The sequence below is a fragment of the Rhinopithecus roxellana genome, chromosome 9, assembly GCF_007565055.1.
Source record: "Rhinopithecus roxellana isolate Shanxi Qingling chromosome 9, ASM756505v1, whole genome shotgun sequence".
Lineage (NCBI taxonomy): Eukaryota > Metazoa > Chordata > Mammalia > Primates > Cercopithecidae > Rhinopithecus > Rhinopithecus roxellana.
In genome coordinates, this window is record NC_044557.1 from 7,706,584 (window position 1) to 7,721,986 (window position 15,403).

General features: G+C 39.4%; 1 protein-coding gene across 2 annotated transcripts in view; it reads left to right on the forward strand.

Moving 5' to 3' along the window:
• The window catches only part of KAT6A (lysine acetyltransferase 6A), a 124,702-nt gene that overhangs the window by 58,320 nt on the left and 50,979 nt on the right, over nt 1-15,403 (forward strand). For both annotated transcript variants that reach the window (XM_030937396.1, XM_030937397.1), the window contains exons 3-4: nt 9,068-9,176; nt 15,218-15,333. In XM_030937396.1, coding sequence (XP_030793256.1) covers nt 9,068-9,176; nt 15,218-15,333 — 225 coding nt within the window. The remainder of the gene's footprint in view (nt 1-9,067; nt 9,177-15,217; nt 15,334-15,403) is intronic.

The following is a 15,403-nucleotide window of genomic DNA, read 5'->3' on the forward strand; positions in this document are numbered from 1 at the left end:
CGCCTCCCGGGTTCACGCCATTCTCCTGCCTCAGCCTCCCGAGTAGCTGGGACTACAGGCGCCCGCCACCTCGCCCGGCTAGTTTTATGTATTTTTTAGTAGAGACGGGGTTTCACCGTGTTAGCCAGGATGATCTCGATCTCCTGACCTTGTGATCCGCCCGCCTCGGCCTCCCAAAGTGCTGGGATTACAGGCTTGAGCCACCGCGCCCGGCAATGGGTTGCTTTTAAATGCTATATGGGGTGTTCAAAAAAAGCCTTACTGAGAAGGTGACTTCCTGAGTAGAGATCTGAAAGATCTAGGGACGAACATTCTAGATATAGAAGGAAAGCAGATGCAAAGGCCCTGTGCCTGTAACTGCTGCCTTGAAAACCTAAGCAAGGAAGCTGGAGTGGAGTGTAGAGGGAGAGAGCAATAGAAGATGAGGTCAGGGAGGCAACTGAGGGAGAAAACGGGAGTACAGATCACACGGGACCTTGTAGTTCATGCGGCATTTAATCTGAGATGGAAGCAATTGGACTGGAGAGTTTGGGGCAGCTGAATGACATGCTTTGATTTACCTTTTAACAGATTCACTGTGGCTGCTGTGGTTAATGGTGTGTAAAGTCATTTGCTACAACCTTTTTTCTTTTATTAGTTGTAGGAACAGGTTTACTTTATATAGATCATGGGAACAATAAAGTACAAGAAGCTTGGATAGGTCTGAGAGAAACATATGGCATATTTTCTGTCTCTGCACAGATTTTTAAAAATTGTATTCACTGATTATCAGTAGTTTTTGTCTTTGTGATACAGAGCAATTGAAATCAGCTTGTAGACTTTTACTTGGAAAATACTATGACTATCTCTTCTCTTTTTCCTATAACCACCTTAGTGCATTTCAGATTCAAATCTTATGGTGAACCCAATATAGTTTTAGCCCTACCTTACTGGGTTTCATGCTCATTAATAGTTTGGGAATGAGAGTGATCTGGAGTTACAAGTTTTAAATGCTTTTAATAGTATAGTTTGGCATACTGTAAAACGAATCATGGTGTACTGATTAGCAGTACTATTTGACCAACAAATTAAAGAAAACTGATAGACTGTGTCTTAACCTAGATGATTCATTTAAACCATTTGTTGCTGTAGCTCATCAGCTGAAATGATTAAACCCCCACGGTACTGTTACTCTTTCCCAAATTGCATTTAAAAAACAAACTGAAATTATCACTTAGTTAAAAATGTCATGATCGTTGTCAGTAATAGTATTTCTCTGTGGATTCACTTTGGTTTGGCAGCTGGAAAGTTCATTATTTTTATGCTTGGCCAAAGAATATGCATCTTCAATGGGGAGCATGCCATGTGTGACTGAAAGCTGTTTTTATACAGCTTGGCTCTGTTTGGAATAACGCCTTTATTTGGCTTAACAAATTGCTTTTCAGCTTTATTTTCACACTGTAAATATCAATATTGTGTAAACTTAAGTTGTCATTATTGGGACTAATCAGCAAATTGTTTTGTGTCATGAGTAAGCAAGGTCTAAGACTGGGATTATTTGATAAGTGCTAGAATAATTTGGTTAAACTGTCTACCCAGCTTTAAGTAACAACACAGCCAGTTTGTCTGAATCACTGCACCTCCACCCTTCATTTTCATGAGTAGGTTTGAATGGCTGAAGCTAATTTGGTTTGGGGTAGACAACGTCTAGTAATGTGAAACTGGTCATATGTAAAAGAAGTATTAACAGTAGTGATATTACAGGGAACATACAGGAACATAGGGGTACAATTTTGCTAGGGGTTTCTTAGTTATGATTTTGAATACCTTTTTTTTTTTTTTTTTTTTTTTGTGCAGTTAGAAACTTTACTGTCTTGTTCTGGATGATAAAGACACATGTTTGAAGACACAGATTACTCCATAGTCTTAACTTTCTAAGACTGTTTCAAGAAAACAAATTATTGTCCTCCAGACTTTCTCCTTTTTTCCCCCTTTTATGTTTGCTCTGTTAAGTAGTAATAAAATGATCTAATCTGTCCCTGAGAAGTATAGCAGATTGGCCAGGTACTTTGCTATACTTAAATATGTTAATTTTGGTAATTTAGTTTGAGTTGTGATACTGTTCTCAGTCTTCCCTCTAGTCCCTGTCCTAAAGTAGGCTTTTCTTCAGTGATTGCTCTAAACCCAACTTTGTTCCTTTTTAAATCCAGACTACTGAAATGATATAATGTGCTTTATATATGTGAACGTGGTACTGTGACCCACCGTTCATAGGTCGCTACATTGAATTGTGTACATATCCCTCAAGCAGAACGACTTTTCCATACTCTCACCCCTGTTTTATAAAGGATGGTGTAGTGGAGAGAGGCCCAGTAAGAAGAGTTGACACATTCTTTGATCTTCACTGCCTCTAAGGATGATCGTTGCTCCCTATGGACAAATTTTTCTGATATGAAGTTCTTTCCGTCTGTTAATACCATTATCTTGGCTTTAGAGGCAGAGACTGTTATTTACCAATATTCTTTTCTTTAACTGTCTTTGCAAAACTTTCTTATCTTGGGAACTGTCATCGTTTTCACTGATAAAGACATGTATGTGATTCTTCTAAAATCATGCCTTCCCAGCTTCTTGACTTCCAGATTCCATTATGTTCATTCTTGCTTTCTTCAGTACTGACCCAGAATGCAAGCTCCATGAGACATGGGCTGTGTCTGCCTCATTACCACTGTGCCCTCAGTGTCTAGGAGTGCTTATTATTAAAGAATTCATGCGGCCAGGCGTGGTGGCTCAAGCCTGTAATCCCCGCACTTTGGGAGGCCGAGACGGGTGGATCACGAGATCAGGAGGTCGAGACCATCCTGGCTAACACAGTGAAACCCCGTCTCTACTAAAAATACAAAAAATTAGCTGGGCGTGGTGGCGGGCGCCTGTAGTCCCAGCTACTCAGGAGGCTGAGGCAGGAGAATGGCGTGAACCCGGGAGGCGGAGCTTACAGTGAGCTGAGACCGCGCCACTGCACTCCAGCCTGGGCGACAGAGCAAGACTCCGTCTCAAAAAAAAAAAAAAAAAAAAAAGATTTCATGCACGTTTGCCATTTGGGGTTTCCTTCATTAGCCAGAACCTTATACTTAAGATTGAAGCTGCAAACTCTAGCTTGCCTACGTCCCAGCTACTCAGGCAGCTGGAGGCAGGAGGATTGCTTGAGTCCAGGAGTTCACGTCTGCATTGAGTCATGATCGTGCCTCTGAATAGCCACTGCACTCCAGCATGGGCCTGTGTTCCACAAAACAGACCCTGTCCACAAAACAAACAGACAAACAAATGAAACAAAAAATGAATAAAAGAAATCACAAACGTGAAAGCTTCTCTGCTGATATAATCTTCAATCCTCCTTTTCCAATTCTTTCACCTCCTATTGAACCTTTGTAGTTTTATCCTGATTCTTACAGTACTTTAACTCATTACACTTCCAGCTTGTCAGCTCCCTTCTTCTTATGATAGTCAGCGTCTACTTTGTGATCTGCCATTTGAGAAACGTCTGCATTTGCACTCGAGGGCCGCTTACCCTGTGGCTTATCCCTCTCTAGCTCTCTGTTTTTGTCAGTCCCAGGCTTCAGAAGTGTTTAAAAAGTTGTATAACCATTTTGATGGGATCCAGTATAAATGAATTCTTTCAAATCGTAGCTTCATGTTTAGAGCTGATGGACAGTTTTATTTTCTGTCACCAGTTGCTTCCCCCTTCCACACAGAGACTTTGAGACCTTTTCAGCTCCCTGTAAGTGCCCAAACCATCAACTTTTCTTATAGCAAGTAATGTTGCCTTTTGTTTTAGTGGAAATATGGAGGCCATTTTGCAGGGGCTTCCTCAACTTTTTTCTCATGTATTTTCAGTTTATTCTCTTTCTTAATGCATACTTCTCTGATTCTATCTTGACTGAAGGATGTGTGTCTGCTTTCTGTTTTGATAGGGGGCGTTTTTGTTATCTGTGTTTTTGAACCCACTCAATCTTTCCTCTCAGTTTTCTTGGTCAATTACTACTTTTTCATGTTCTTTCTAGCCAGTCTCTGCCCCACATTTACCAGGTGATTTTATTTCCCATTTTCCAGAAATAATGGAGGCTGTCAGAAATGGGCATCCCCCATCCCTCCTACAAACAATGTATCTCTATTAAAGCCAGTATCTTTACCTATGCTTTACAATTCATCTTCTTTTTAAAATCAGAACAGTAATCTAATAGGTCCAATCTCTTACTACATTTGTCTTCTGTTCTACATTTAAATAGGTTTAGGCTTTCCCATCTTGAACACCTGGAATACACTAAAACCTATTGCAGTTTCTTTTTAGCTACCTTTTATCTGTCCCTTCATGGCAGTTTTTTTGTCCTGTGACTTAATTCTTATTCTGTCACTGAAAAGGGCTCTCTCACAATGATGCCTTCAACTATTTCTCGGTTGCAGAATCTAGTAGATATCTTTTTTTTTTTTTGACAAGAGTCTCGCTGTGTTGCCGGGCTGGAGTGCAGTGGCATGATCATGGCTCACTGCAGCCTTGACTTTCTGGGCTCAAGCGATCCTCCTACCTCACCCTCTCAAGTAGCTAGGACTACAGGTGCTTGCCACCGTACCTGGCTAATTATATTTTTTGAAGAGATGGGGTTTTGCTTGTTGCCCAGGTTCCAGTAGATACTTTATCTTTCCAAAATTGATTATTGATTACTCTCTACTTGTTGAAATTCTTGTGTCATTGCTTCTTTTGCTTCTGTTTTCTCTTAGATTGGTCCTTTGTGGTCTCCTTTTTTTTCTCAGGTGTTCGTGAATGTTGGTATGCTTCTCTCAGACTTTATCCCATTTCTATACTCCCCTCTCCTTACTTTCTACCCTTTTCTACCCACTCCACGTTCTTACTGAGTACTGTCAGTTATCACCTGCATGTTGATATCTTTTCAGTCTATCTTTAGCCTGTTTTCTAAGTTCCAAACTTTAATATCCAAATCACTATTGATATTTCTTGAAGAATATTCCAAGGTACCATGGTCCTAGACAATATTTTTTTATTAATTTAAATTTAACTCTCTAATTAAAATATATATACAGAAAATGCACAGATTTTAAGTGTACACCTTAATTACACATAATTAGCATCTATGAAACCACCATCCAGGTCTTGAAAGAGAACATTACCAGCACCTCAGAAATCTGTTTACAATTCACTACTGCTTCCTTCCTTTTCAAAGGTAACCACTTTCCTGACATAACAATGTAGAACTATATTTGAACATTACATTAAAAAATTGTACAAGATGTATTCTTTTATCTGTTCTTTCAGTGTGGTTTATGATATTCATGTTGTTGGCAGCATTTGTTTATTTTTATTACTGTTTAACATTCTACTGTATGAACACAGCACAGTTTATCTGGTTAGCCACTTAATTATTTGGGTAATTTTTGTTTGAATAAAATATTATGAATAATGCTACTCTGAACATTTTGGTGTATGTTTTATGAATATGTACTTCAGTTGTGTGTACAGCTAGGAGTGGAAGTGCTGGATCATGTAGTATGCACATGTTCAATTTTAGTAGATAATGTCAACATTTTCAAATTAGTCTTGTTAATTTATATTTATATTCCTGTCAGCAGTGTATGTTGCTGTTCCACTTTTTTTTTTTTTTTTTTTGAGACAGAATCTCGTCCTGGCGCCCAGTCTGGAGTGCAGTGGCACAATTTTGACTCACTGCAACCTCTGCCTCCCGGGTTCAAATGATTCTTCTGCCTCAGCGTCCCAACTAGCTGGGATTACAGATGCCTACCACCACGCCCAGCTAATTTTTTGTGTGTTTTCAGTAGAGACGGGGTTTCGCCACGTTGGCCAGGCTGGTCTTGAACTCTTGACCTTGTTATCTGCCCGCCTTGGCCTGCCAAAGCACTGGGATTACTGATGTGAGCCACCGCACCTGGCTGTAGTTCCACTTTTTAATCAACCCTCAGTATTACCAGTCTTCATAATATTAGCCATTCTCGAAAGTCTGTTTTCTTGATGACTAATGAGGTTGAACATCTTTCCTTATGTTTGTTGGCCTTTCATGTGTTATTCATGTATTTTCTGTGGGAAAGTACCTGTGGAAGTTTTTGCCATCTGTGTTGAACTGTCCACCTCTTCCTTACTGCAGTGTAAAAGTTCTTTATCTAGACTGGATATGGGCCATTTGTTGGTTAAATTTGTTTTTCATGTCTTACATTCTGTGGCTTGCCTTTTCATTTTCTTAGTGCTGTCTTCCCAGTCTCTTGTCTTCCTTACTATGCTTCCCTCCCCAAAGCAATTAGCCATCAAGTCCTGACAATTTTATCTTTTAATGTCTTTTATCTTCTTTTCTGCATTTCTTTGCTCAGCACCTTAATACAGTCCTTCTTTGCTCATGGCCTGGATTATAGATCACATCCCTTGCAATCAATTTTTAACTGCTTATAGAATGACTTTTCTAAAATTTAAATCTTGGCTGTACTGTTCCTCTGCCTAAAATCTCCCAGTTGTACCTTAGAGATACAGAATAAAGCTTAAATCTCATGACTTCTTAGGCCTTCTTTAGAGTCCCCGCCCCCCCAAATTTTTACTGCTGAATAAAGTCTTTCCTGACCTACTTCCCCAGTTCTTTTTTCATATTCCTTTTTGAGGAAAGGATGTGGTAGTCTTAATTATGATTAAGCCATAGTTACTAAGACAATTAGCCGCTCATCTCTCAGTCTCTTGGCTGAGCACTACTGTTAGCTTGTGTTGGATGTTTTGATATTGGTGTTCCACCCAACTCTCTCATTAATCTGTTTGCTTTTCTGGCTTATTCTCTGCCAGCCACTTAATTATTGGTGTTCTCACCTTAGCTCTCTTCTTCATACCTTTCTCCATGAGAAAACTCATCAATTCTGATGACTCTAATGCCATTTTGTATGTATATGACTTCTAGATTTTTAAATCCAGACCAGTCTCTGTCTTAAAGTTCAGATCTCCCTGTATTATATTGTCAGTGAGTATTGCTACATGAATGTTAACATATTTTATTTTGTTTTGTTTTATTTTATTTTATTTTATTTTCTAGTTTAGTTTAGTTTAGTTTATATTTTTCCAAAATGGAGTTTTGCTCTTGTCACCCAGACTGGAGTGCAGTGGTGCGATCTCAGCTCACTACAACCTCCACCTCCCAGGTTTAAGCAATTCTTCTGCCTCAGCCTCCCAAGTAGCTGGGATTACAGGCGCACATCACCATACCCGACTAATTTTTGTATTTTTAGTAGAGATAGTTTCACCATGTTGGCCAACTGGTCTTGAACTCCTGACTTCAGGTGGTCTGCTCGCCTTGGCCTCCCAAAGTGCTGGGATTACAGGTGTGAGCCACTGTGCCCGGCTACATAAGCATTTTTAAGCTCAGTAAGCCCCAAACTAAGCTCACATTCCACTCCCAAACTTGATTCTGTATTTTCTACCTTTTTGTACACCTTTTTGAACCTGGTGGGGCTGCCTGTTAAATACTTCTGGAAAAACTGAAGTCAAAGGGTACTTCTGTGAAAGTACCTCCTTCCCCACTTTCCTCCTCTGTTTTCCATTACTATAGTTCTATCATAGTACCTACAAACATTTTATTGTACTTTCTCTGTTCTCCCCAGTAGACTAAAAGCATCTCGATACTTTGTCCTTGGGGAAGCAAGCAAATGAATGAATGAATGAACGAACGAATGAATGCATGCATGCATGCATCTTGAGGGCTTTCCATTGCCATCCTGCACAGTGCCTAGCATAAACAGTTGAGAGGTGACTGAGGGTACCTCCAACTAAACACATTTAAAATGGAACTCATCAGTTTCCTCCAAATTGCTTTCCTCCAAACTTTCTGCTTTAAAATAACTTGCTGTCCACAGTTGATAGCGTCACCATCTTTTCAGTCCGCTTAGTCATATTTAACTCACTTTCTTTTTCTGCTACTCTCACAACTTGTTTTAAGGCCATTGCTGTTTCTCTATTTCATTTCCTTAGCTTTGGTTCAAGTTCTCATCTTGTCTTCACCAGATCATTGTAACCGCTGTTTAAATGTTTTACCTATCTTTGGAGTTTTCCCTATTCGTCTTTGATATTGCTACAATACTTATTTTTCTCCAAGTGATTATCTCTTGGTTCTGTAAACTTGCCTATAGGATCAAATCCAATTAAAAAAAATTTTTTTTTGTTTTAAAGCTGTATTTAGGTATAATCGATATATAAAAAATGCAAATATTTAATGTATACATTTTAATGAGTTTGAGAATCCAACTTCTTTACCTTCGGTGGCAGTCTTCACGAACTTATCTAGCTTCTTTTATTTTTTTCCTCTCCCTTATGGCAGAAACTATATGCTTTAAGCATTGGCCTTACCAGACTGCACACCTGAGTCTGTTCTGTTTATACTACCTCTATTGCCTTCTCTCCATCACTCTTAGGAGGAACATAGATTAAACAAACCACTCTTAACACTTGTTAGCTATTGTCCTTGGACAAGTTTCTAAAGATCCCGTAACATAGTACTGGTGCTTAATACATGTTGTTTCCCCCTTTCAACCTTTCCCTTCCTCCACATCACTGTTGGAATTTCTCTTTCATACTGCTAGAAAACACTTACTGTTTCTCTCTTATAGCACTTAATGTCTTCTGCCAAGGAGTCACTGTGTCTGTGTTTACTTGTATATATCATACTGCTCTTCTACTAGATCACATGCTTTTTCGAGGCTTACACTGTGTCTTGAACTTATTCCAGTTGAATTTTTCAGTCTTAAGGGTTTGCTTTTTAAAATCCACACTGTATCCTTTAGGTTCTGAGTGATGAACCTGACTGGGATAGGATTTTTTGGAGTAAAAAGTTTCTGAATGGTCATCACAAGGACCAGTTGTAAAGGCCCAGCCAGAGCAGGCTTTGTAAAAACTCACCTACTTAGTTGGAATTTAGGAGAGTAATAACAATTGTCCTAAACTTACTCTGGTAGGAGTTTAAAACTATAATTTTGATGTCTTTATAGTAATACTAAATAAAAGTATTAGTACTGGAATGAATTGTGTTTTTCTTCACAGCCGGTTGCTGAACCAATCCCCATCTGTAGTTTCTGTCTTGGTACAAAAGAACAAAACCGAGAAAAGAAGCCAGAGGAACTCATCTCCTGTGCCGACTGTGGCAACAGTGGTATGTGATTTCCTTCTGTTTTTCTTCTAAAATGTGTTATGAAGGCAAGCAGGAAGTATGTTGACTTGAGTTTGTGTCCTTAATCCTTATGAAATTAATACAGTCATACATCTTTTAATTATGGAGGATACGTTCTGAGAAACATGTCCTTAGGTATTTTAATCATCATGTGAACATCATCGAGTGTTATGACACAAACCGAGAGGGATGGCCTACTACACATCTGGGTTATATGGTGTAGTCTGTTGCTCAAAGGCTCAAAGCTTTACAGCACTGACTATTGTAGGCAGTTGTAACACTGGCGAATATGTGTGTATCTAAACATATCTAAATATAGAAAAGGTACCGTAAAATTACAGTAGTATGACCTTATGGGACTACAGTCATATGTGGTCTGGTTTTGTTTGTTTATTTGTTTTTGAGACAGAGTCTTCCTCTGTCACCCAGGCTGGAGTGCGGTGGGGCGATCTTGTTCACTGCAACCTCTGCCTCCTGAGTTCAAGCAATTTTCCTGCCCCAACCTCCCAAGTAGGTGGGATTACAGGCGCCTGCCACCACGCCCGGCTAATTTTTATATTTTCAGTAGAGACAAGGTTTCACCACATTAGCCGGGTTGGTCTCAAACTCCTGACCTCAGGTGATCTGCCTGCCTTGGCCTCCCAAAGTGCTGGGATTACAGATGTGAGCCACCACACCCGGCCATATGTGGGCTGTATTTGATTGAAACGTTATTGTGTGGTGCATGACTGTATTTTAATTTGATTATGGTTTTAGGTAATTGAGATGAGCTTCTGCACTAGGGAGGGATTTGAATATGTAGCTGAAATGTGTAATTCAGTTAGTTTAAATCAGGTCTTAGTTTTTTTTTTTTTAATATAAAACACTTTCTGTGGGGTTATTTTTTTCCTGTTGGTCTTTACATTTCAGTATTTAACATCTGCTTAAATCACAGCAATCAGTTTGAAGTTATTGCTGGTTTCTTTAATAATCGCTACTTAGTCTTTCTTGATTTATGCCTCAGGCTTGATGAATTGAACCAGGATGATAACAGATTTGTTTTTCTTGATGGAAACTTACATATGTCACATTGGGAAATAGTGTTGATACTACAGTCTAGCGAGCAATGTGAAATTCTAGGCCCTAAGAAAGATTTTGCAGAATCTTCTAATTTGCCAGTTCCAGAGATATTCTTGCTTTATATTTCAAGAACTCACAAGATTGGCTGGGCACAGTGGCTCACGCCTGTAATCCCAGCACTTTGGGATGCTGAGGTGGGCAGATCACGAGGTCAAGAGATCGAGACCATCCTGGCCAACATGGTGAAACACCATCACTACTAAAAGTACAAAAATTAGCCAGGCGTGGTGGTGCGCACCTGTAGTCCCAGCTGCTCGGGAGGCTGAGGCAGGAGAACTGCTTGAACCCAGTAGTCAGAGGTTGCAGTGAACTGAGATGGCATCACTGTACTCCAGCCTGGCGACAGAGCAAGACTCTGTCTCAAAAAAAAACAAACAAAAAAAACTCACAAGACCTTACAGGAAGGCCTTAGCAAACCAGCATTATCTTTGACCATTGGCTTAATTTTCAGTGTTTTACAGTGATAACAACCATGATTTAGCTCAGAAAACAGAAACCACACTAGATACTTCAAGAGGAAGGAAGGTAAATATTGGAATTAGGTGTTTGTGAAATCGTCAGGGCTGAAGAGGCAAGCTGGAGGTAGGACTTTAAGGACTGACTCTGGGTGCACTGCAGAACTGACCCATCTGAGGAGTCACTGTGTCTGCCTCTATGTGGAAGAGGTGGAAGCAGGAGGGAGTCCACTGCACAACAGTTGCACTCTGTAGTTGGTGCTGAAGTGCTAAGTTTGGCCATCATTACAGTAGCTCTGGATATCCACGAGGGAGAAGCGTGGATACAGTTGTTTCCATGACTTTGCTTCTCATTAGAAAATAGTACTAGGAGGAGGATGATCTTTGCTTTGTTTTTGCCTTTCAAATATCCCTGGAGAATACATCCACTTGTCAGAACTTAGAGCCTAGCTTCAAAGGAGTCTAAGAAGTACGATGTTTTAGTTTTTCAGTTTTTATGCATAGTAGAAGGTGAGACTAGATCTTGAGTGCTAGGTAATCATATTCAGCATGCTATCACAAACCAAAATGAACCCTGGATGGATTTCATAGTTAAATATAAACCATAAATCATAAAAGATTAGATAAAAATATAATGGCATGCCATACAATGCAGTGATTTTCAAATCCCCCAATTAAAACCCAAATATATAAAACAGAATGAGTTGTTCTAGGTGGGGTGGGATTGAAATGGAGGAGAAGGGAGTGTTGTGTTTGCAGCCCTACCTTCTAAGTAGCATTATATTTGAGGTGGTCTCTGTCTCTCTAAGCTAAGGATGAGTGTAATTTGAAAACTACTACTGTAGCGGTAACGTGTTTTTTTTTGAAACAGAGTCTCACCCAGGCTGGAGTGCAGTGGTGCGATCTCGGCTCACTGCAAGTTCTGCCTCCCGGGTTCATGCCATTCTCCTGCCTCACCCTCCGGAGTAGCTGGGATTACAGGTGCCCAACACCACGCCCGGCTAATTTTTTGTGTTTTTAGTAGAAACGGGGTTTCACTGTGTTAGCCAGGATGGTCTCGATCTCCTGACCTCGTAATCTTCCTGCCTTGACCTCCCAAAGTGTTAGGATTACAGGCGTGAACTACCGCGCCCGGCCCCCGTAGCGGTAACTTTTAAAGAAATTGTAGAACAGTTAACTACTAGTTATCTGTTGCTGCAGAAATAAATTACTCTAAATCTTAACAGCTTAAAGCAACAAAACATTTTTTACTTCATACTGTTTCTGTGGGTCAGGAATTCGGGAGTTGCTTTATCTGGATAGTTTTTGACTTGGTAACTTTCATGAGATTGCTGCCAAGATTTTAACTGGTGCTGCAGTCATCTGAAGGCTTCCATGATGGCTCATTTACGTGGCTGGCAAGTTGCTGCTGCCGCGGGTCTGTCAACAAGAAGCTTCAGTTCCATGCCATGTGGACATCTTCACAGGGCTGCATGCATGTCTGCAATGTGGCAGCTGGCCTCCCCTGATCGGTATCTGAGAGAGAGTGAGGTGGAATCTGCAGTGTGTTTTATAACCTGGCCTTAGAGTCACTCTGTGTCATTTCAGCAATATCTTCTTGGTTATGCAGATCAACCCAGTTCATTATGGGAGGGAACTGTGAGAGTATGACTAGCAGGAGGCAAGAATGCCTAGGGAGCAGCTTGAAAACTGGCTGTCACAATAGCCAAAGAAGAACAGCATGGGCATAGCTGGATATATGAACATTGATATTTTCTAAATTAACAAGTAACATACCTAAAATAGAAAGAGCAAGAATAATTTGGGGAAAATAACTGCTTTAAATATGGCAAAGGGCCAAAAGCTATGTAAGTATAAAGAACATGTTTACATTTCTAAACATAAAGTCCAAAGAGCAGAGCCTGTGAACTGGCAATTTATAGGAAAGAAAACTAGTAGTTGAGCCTATGAAAAGTGTTTTACTCAAGTAATAGTAGGAACACATACCACAGTAGCAGTGAAGTATCATTGTATAGCATTTATAATAATCACAATTGAAAGATAACAGACCTAGAGCTCATGTAATTGTGCTAAAACACTTGTTCTTTTGCTGGTGGCACTGTATATCATAGATTTTGGAAAATGTTTTGGCAGTGCATATCAAGCAATAAAAATGTTTAATTCATTTGACTCATCAATTCCACTTTCAGGAATTCATTCTAAGGGATTAAAAGAAGTAAAGGATCTGTGAACATGAAATAATTCATTTTAGTGTTCTGTAGTCTCAGTAGTATTTAACAATAGGGAAATGGTTATGCAGGTTATAGTGTATCAATCAGTGGAATATGATCAGTTTAAGGAATATAAAGTTTACTTAAATAAAAATTTAAAACAAAATAAAACAAAAACTGTAAATATGCTAAAATTACAGTCATGCAGAGCTTTCAGCTAGTTTAAACAGGAAAGCCTAACATAAAAATGGCCATTATTCTAGGATGATAGGACTATGGGTGAAATTTTCACACCTTTTTGGATTTTCCTTCAGTGTTAGTGATATTTTGATAATAAACTTGCTATCTCATAAAAGAGAACATCCTTTAGGAATAGAAAAGAGAAGAGAAGATGATTTAACAAGCCCTTTCTCTCACCAAAGAAAAATAAGCACAACCAACTTTTAGAGGAGAGGGACAGTCTTTTCAGAGTTGAGGGGAAATTGACTACCTTTAATTTTTGAGAATCAGACTGATAACTAACTCTTGAAAGAGGAAGCATTTTTTTTTCTCTTGCTATTCATTCTGAGCACAGTAGAAATACTGCTTTTGGTTTTAGTTTTAGCTTGCATGCCTTAAATTGTGAGCAGATAACTCACTTTAAGTGATAGGATTTTTATTATATGCAGGAATCCCCCTTATTCTTGGAGGTTTCAAGACCCGCAGTGAATGCCTGAAACCTTGGATAAAACCGAACTCTGTGTATATGGTGCAATGTTTTTCCCTGTGCATGTGCATACATACATGCGATAAAGTTTAATTTATAAATTAGGCACAGTAAGAGGTTAAGAATAATAGATAACAAACTAGAACAATTATAACAACATGCCAGCATTACTAGTTCTGTGCTTTGAGACCATTATGAAGTAAAATAAGGGTTACTCCAACACAAGCATGATAATAACACCAGCATGGTGACACCAGCGACAGTCTGATAACCCAGATGACCACTAAGTGACTAACAAGTGGGTAGTGTATGCAGTGTGGGTGATAGCAGCCCAGCTGGGACAGCAGATCTCATTATGCTATAGTGCCCAGCTTAAAACTTAGGAGTTGCTTATTTAATTTTTCATACTGCAGTTGAGTGTGGGTAACTAAAACCTCAGAAAGCAAAACTGCAGATAAGGGGACTAACTGTGTTTTTTAAATTACAAAGTAACACGTTATCATTTAAAAAATGACAGCACAGGCCGGGCGCTGTGGCTCACGCCTGTAATCCCAGCACTTTGGGAGGCTGAGGTGGGCGGATCACGAGGTCAGGAGATCAAGAGCATCCTGGCTAACACGGTGAAACCCCGTCTCTATTAAAAATACAAAAAAATTAGCCAGGTGTGGTGGCGGGCGCCTGTAGTCCCAGCTACTTGGGAGGCTGAGGCAGGAGAATGGCGTGAACCTGGGAGGCAGAGCTTGCAGTGAGCTGAGATCGCGCCACTGCATTCCAGCTTGGGTGACAGAGCGAGACTCCATCTCAGAAAAAAAAAAAAAGACAGCACAAAAGGGTATAAACTGAGACATAAAATCCTTCTTGATATATATATAGCTCAATTTTCTAGGATGTTATCAATGTAAACAGCTTTTTGTATGTTATTTCAGTAATCATATATGAACTTTTCTCATCTGAACATACGTGTATTCATTCTCATATATATATATATCTCATTTTTCAGACACTTGGTCCAGTAGCATTTAGAATAGTCAGTAGCCAGTAGCCTCTTTAAACTACATGTCATTAGTTTAGAATACTTGCTAATTTAGACTTGGATTATGTCTAGGTAATTTATAAAGCACTTAATTATATATTTGCAGAGAGACTAAGCCACATTAAAGAAATACTCCCCAAATTTCTTTGAGCAGTACAGAGGCATTCATTTAGGATGGTCGGTTGATACATACACACACATATCCCGGATATGTACAAACATAATGCTTTGATGTAGGCTTAATAAAAGTTTGGAGTTTGTCAAGTTTTTTTAATAATCAAATTGTGTGGAGGGTCCTAGCTTCATCTTTAACATTAATAAAACTGAATTGTGGTGCCAAGTCCTGATGAGAAATGTGTGGCAGGCTTCCTGGAACATCTTGCTTTATTTGATATGTATTTTGTATTTAAGATGATTGCCATTTTCTACATCATTTCTTTAGTACAATAGCAAAATGCTTCTTGATTGTTTTCATGCATGAACATTCTCCCTCATATTAGGCCATCCATCCTGTTTAAAGTTTTCCCCTGAACTAACGGTTCGAGTGAAGGCCTTACGGTGGCAGTGCATTGAGTGTAAAACGTGCAGCTCCTGTCGAGATCAAGGCAAAAATGCGGTGAGTATCTTTACCTTCTAATATGGGTGTTTCATTTAGTAGTAGAATGTACGACCAGCATTTTCATCTA